Consider the following 5,790-nt stretch of genomic DNA (forward strand, 5'->3'; position numbering starts at 1 on the left):
AATAAAATTGTGGAACTTACCGCTTCATTTTGTTGTTGATATTCTCTGTTCTATATCGACAATACATTCACTCTCTTGTTTGTATGGTGCTATGAGCCCTGGGCTATGTTTAGTTTCATATTCTACGTAGCCGAGCATCTTATTTCTCTTATGCTTTATATGTTTACGCAGTTGCTTACTTGGTCTCTGCTGGGATGGGTTAATTTCTTTGACATTTCTTTGTAACATGGCAATCAACGCCACAGTTTTGTAGATTACCAGCTACCACAAGATCATGCTAGTTTTTCTTTATCTGATGGCATAAATTTGTGCTACTGTACTGAAAGTTTCTGTTTGGACATGTCCTTCTGTTCACGTTCTACATATGACAAATGTTTTGAAATGTCAAATGATTTGCCTTCAATTGTAGGATGCTGATCCAGTTCACTATGCTCTTTTGAAATATCTCTTCATTCGTTCCTGTGAGCCATACTGTAACTTCATTAAGTTATGGATTTACCGAGCTAGTGTTGATGACCCTTATGAAGAATTTCTCATAACACAAACCGAGAACAACCAGATTCAAGGAGGTTCGTTGGGCCCACTAGGTGATTTCACTGCATTGCCCTTCAAGGTAAGACATCACTTGTTGTCTTTGTGAAGCTTCAAGGAAAAATGCCTAAACGGTCATTATTGACCTAATTTATTCTCAACATCAGAAATTCAGATATATGATCCACTCTTCACATAATCCATGCATTTGAACCATGAAAATGTTACTCCTTTTCCAGTAGATCTAATTAAGTTTTTATCATGTATCGCTGTCAACAGGGAAGTAATCATGTATCTGTTCCATGTTTTCTGAAAGATATATGCAATCCTCTTTTACGCACTGGGCAGCAGCTTCAAGTGCTCATGAAGGTTGTAAAGTCATGCAATCTTTGTTCTACTGGAGGAGATAATTATGACACTAGTAAAACTATCCTTCTGGAGGAAATTCTCCCATGGTTTGGTACGCCAATTGAGTGCTCAGTGAATTCATTTACTTTCTCAAAAAGCAAGGCTGAAGCAGTAATATGTCAGAGAGACGCTATGTACAAGTCAATGCTAGAGAAGCTCCATCATTTTTTCTTAAATATTGAGGTCTGGTTAGCACTCTACTTTTAGTTCCAGAATTAACTACTTGTCTGTTTTTCACCCTTGCCAAAGCAACAGTACTAATACACTGGGTCAACTATGCTTTTAAGTCACACTTTATGACATGAAGTTATGTTTCAGATAATTCCTTTTGGTCCTCCGTCAAACTCCCTGCATAAAAGTAAAAGCCCTCTAGACACATCAGTTTCAGATGTGGAGCTATTGTATGGCGGCACCCATGCTCTACCAATTTGTGATATGTACGTCCTGGATCTACCTTTGTAGCAATGTTAAATCTGCCACTTTCATTCACTTCTTCTGTATTTTATTGTGCATACTCTTTTTTTACTCATGCGGGCAGTGTACATCATAAGTCTTCACCGCAACAGATTAGTCTGATCTGTCCTTTCTCACAGTATGTCTGCAGATGAAAAAGACAATGATGCTTATTCAACATCGCAAGAATCTTCAGATAAACTAGATCCACTGGAATCTTCAGAATGCTCTTCTTCTTATAGTTCTATGGATGAAATTGAGGTTGAGAGTGGCATCACTTGTGGTAATTTGTCTAGTTCCAGGTTTTCATTGTACTATACAAGTACAGGTGAAGCAAAATGCTCCTCAGAAACCCAAAATGTGCTTTCATATCAAACTAGTTCTCATCACAACGGGACAAACTCTGCAAGCCCTAATGATGAGCACCATAGAAATGTTGATTTGGGTTGCAGCAACGTTCCCATGCACTCGCAGAATGTGGAACATAATGTGATGCCTGATGCTCTAGAACTGGATTACCAGTATAGTAAATTTTGGCCATTTGGCAAATTTCCAAAGAACACATTTAATAGTTCCCCTGGAAAAATGTGTTTAGTTGATGAGTTTCTGTATACTAACAATGAAAGTGCAGTGGAGCAAGTATCACATGATGATGTAGTTTATCCATCACACACAGAGAAGTCTTGCAATTCTAGCATTCCTTACAATCTCAGCACCAATCCCATTCTGAAGAATGCGGCTGGTCATCATATGGAGAGTGACTTGCGAGGAAAATGGAAAAATCAAGCACTTAAAAGCTTTGCTTTTGAGTCGGTCACGAATCCATGTGAAGTATACTGTGAAAGAAGCACGCCCCTTGTGGAGTCTGAAGCCGGAGCTACAAAGGTTGTACATTCCACTGCTCAGATTTCTAAACAGCCTGATTGTTCCAGTGAGCTTCTTCAAGCTAAGACAGGGAGTCAGGGATACCTTGCTTCATCAGGAGAAACAGAAGCAAGTGATAATCTTCCAAAAAATGTCTGCGGGGGAGCATTATGGGAGAAATTGTTAGAATATACTGCTAAATCAACAGAAAAGATAGCTGGAGATAGTAGTTCAGCATCTGATATGCCACTTGATATAGCTATTGACAAGTGCATTATACAAGAAATTCTGCTTCAGTATCCTTAATTGTATATGCTTGTACAGTGCAGTTCATAATGTCAGATTGATCATAATGCCTCTTTTTCATTCTACTATTACTATCAGCATAACATCAGAGACTATTTCACGAACGCTAATTTGTGATGTACTGTCTTTTAAATGCCTTTTCTTTGTCTAATTTAGTCCATCTGTCATGTATTAGGTTCATCAACTGCTTTTACAAGTAAAAAACCATCTTGTTGGTGAAAAAATAAATCTGATCCAGGCTATGATTCTAAAGCTTATAAACCACTAAAGTTGTTGGCCAGTATTTTTCTTTCTACATATTATTCCTTAATTGTAATAAAAGATATAAATATGTTAGCAGCTTCACAATGAAGTTGCTTGAGGAGGGTTTTGATCTTTGTGGACATCTACTAGCACTACGACGGTACCATTTCATGGAACTAGCTGACTGGGCAGAATCTTTTATTGTTTCCATTTATCATAAGGTAATTTTATCCATTTAGCCTGTACGCCATGCACCTATGTTTATATGCACAAATCTGTTAAGTCTGACTTCCCCCCATGCAGAAATGGTTCTCTGTTAAGTCTGAGCAGAAAAGAGCAGAGATCCAAGGGCTTCTTGACTTGGCCTTGCAGAGGTCTTCATGTGATACCGATCCTTATAAGGAAAAACTGTTTATATACATGAAAGAACAGCCAGTCACTTCTGTGGCAGCCTCTGAACATGGTAATAATTTGATCTTTAGATTGTCCTTGGCTACAGTTTTTGGGCTTCAGAACTGAAGGTTTGTTTCTTGAATTATTAACGGCCCAAGTTTTGGCGGCCAGGTTTCCACATGCTGGATGACTTCTTGCTGGGTTATAAAGTTGATTGGCCAGTGAATATTGTCATTACAGAGGAGGCACTTAGGAGATATGCTGAAATATTCTGTTATCTTGTTCAAGTCAGGTTTGCAGTCTTATCACTGACTGAAGTATGGCGGTTTCTAAAGGTGATTCCTTTATCGATGTCTTAATTCATTGAAATGTACATGCCATGTAAACTTCTGCTATTATCTGCATGTATTGCAAAACCCACAAGGCTGCAGCTGGAGGCAATTAGGCAAGAGAAAATAAATAAACAAGCACTACACAGAAATTTTAGGGGTCGTTATTGTTAGTTCGCATCAGTCGGGGGACAGAGAGTTCTCAGACCCAACCCAGATGTAGGATCTATTTGAAACTGAACAAGTTTGTGGGGTGCCCTTTGTTCACATACAAAATTACCGTCGAGTGATTTTTACTAAATTTTCTTCAAGAGAAGTTACAAGAATATTTTTCTGTCAACAATTGTGAATATCCATAATTGTGGTGACGTGGGACTTATTTGCTGCTATGTGATTATAATATGCTAATTTATTGTAGGAGTTGACACAGTTAATCAGTCGCTCTGGCCACAGTAGACCTGATATATTGAAAGAATTAAACTCTGTGATGAAAGTGAGGTACGCACATACAAAATCTTTCCAAAGCTTTGTGGCATTCAAATATTCCTCATAACAGTTTGGCACTTCCACTGAAGTGTTAAGAACATAATTGTCTGATTTGTTTCGAGTATTTGAATGTTTGATCTGTTGTTAAATCTTGTTATTCTAAAAATATCTCGAACTGCAATACATGTTGGCATATCCAAGTCATAATAAAAGTAACTGTTGCATTCATGTTTGGTTATTCAAGCAGCAAGCAAAACTAAATAAAATAAAATGATGCTCCAAGCAAAACACATATCATGTGGTGAATAAAAATATAACTCCAAGTAAAGTTACTGACGAATGAAGACGAAAGAGGGGATGCCTTCCGGGGCATCCCCAAGCTTAGGATCTTGTTTGTCCTTGAATATTCCCTTGGGGTGCCTTGGGCATCCCCAAGCTTAGGCTCTTGCCACTCCTTATTCCATAGTCCATCGAATATTTACCCAAAACTTGAAAGCTTCACAATACAAAACTTAACAGAAAACTCGTAAGCTTCGTTAGTATAAGAAAATAAATAACCACTTAGGTACTGTTGTGAACTAATTATTTATTTATATTGGTGTAATATCTACTGTATTCCAACTTCTCTATGGTCCGCACCCTCCGATACTACTCATAGATTCATCAAAATAAGCAAACAGCACATAGAAAGAAGAATCTGTCAAAAACAGAACAGTCTATAGTAATCTGGATCAAACGTATACTTCTGGAACCCCAAAAATTCTAAAATAAATTTATGGACGTGAGTAATTTATCTATTAATCATCTGCAAAAATAATTAACTAAATATAACTCTCCAATAAAAAATGGCAGCAAATCTTGTGAGCGCTAAAGTTTCTGTTTTTTACAGCATGATCGCAAAGACGTTCCCCAAGTCTTCCCAAAGGTTCTACTTGGCACAAACACTAATTAAAAACATAAAACCACATATAAAAAGAGGCTATATTAATTATTTATTACTAAACAGGAACAAAAAGCAATGAACAAAAATAAAATTGGGTTGCCTCCCAACAAGCGCTATCGTTTAACGCCCCTAGCTAGGCATGATGATTTCAATGATGCTCACATAAAGGGTAAGAATTGAAACATAAAGAGAGCATAATGAAGAATATGACTAGCACATTTAATTCTAATCCACTTACTATGCATAGGGATTTTGTGAGAAAACAACTCGTGGGAACAAGAATCAACTTGCATGGGAAAGCAAAACAAGCATAACTTCAAGGTTTTAAGCACATAGAGAGGAAACTTGATATTATTGCAATTCCTACGAGCATATATTACTCCTTCATAATAATTTTCAGTAGCATCATGAATGAATTAAACAATATAACCATCACATAAAGCATTCTTTTCATGATGCACAAGCATAGAATTTTTATTACTCTCTACATAAGCAAAATTCTTCTCAATCGGAATAGTGGGAGTATCATAAGAGACTCGAACACTATAAATTGTTTCCACATTAAAAGAGTAATGTTCAGAAAAAGGGTAATCATAATCATGACAAGTTTTATAGATATAATCATCACTACTTTTTATAGCATATGTATCATCACAATAATTATCATAAGTAGCAACTTTGTTCTCATCATAATCGATTGAAACCTCTTCCAAGATAGTGGAATCATCACTAAATAAAGGCATGACCTCTCCAAATCCACTTTCATAATTATCATAATAAGATTAAACATCCTCCAAAATAATGGGATCATTAATTCCTAAAGTTGACACTCTT

At 36.7% G+C, this 5,790-nt stretch overlaps 1 protein-coding gene across 1 annotated transcript; it reads left to right on the forward strand.

Annotated features, from left to right (window-relative positions):
• Positions 1-410: 410 nt before the first annotated feature.
• Positions 411-4,025, forward strand: LOC123176341 (uncharacterized; the record flags this gene model as incomplete). The annotated part of the gene is given in 8 exon segments (XM_044590593.1): positions 411-613; positions 811-1,122; positions 1,258-1,376; positions 1,533-2,552; positions 2,885-3,026; positions 3,109-3,268; positions 3,370-3,533; positions 3,946-4,025. Coding segments are annotated over 8 exon segments (2,200 nt in total), but the record flags the coding sequence as incomplete, so codon positions are not given.
• Positions 4,026-5,790: the final 1,765 nt, after the last annotated feature.

Source organism: Triticum aestivum, unplaced genomic scaffold (genome assembly GCF_018294505.1).
Source record: "Triticum aestivum cultivar Chinese Spring unplaced genomic scaffold, IWGSC CS RefSeq v2.1 scaffold7984, whole genome shotgun sequence".
NCBI lineage: Eukaryota > Viridiplantae > Streptophyta > Magnoliopsida > Poales > Poaceae > Triticum > Triticum aestivum.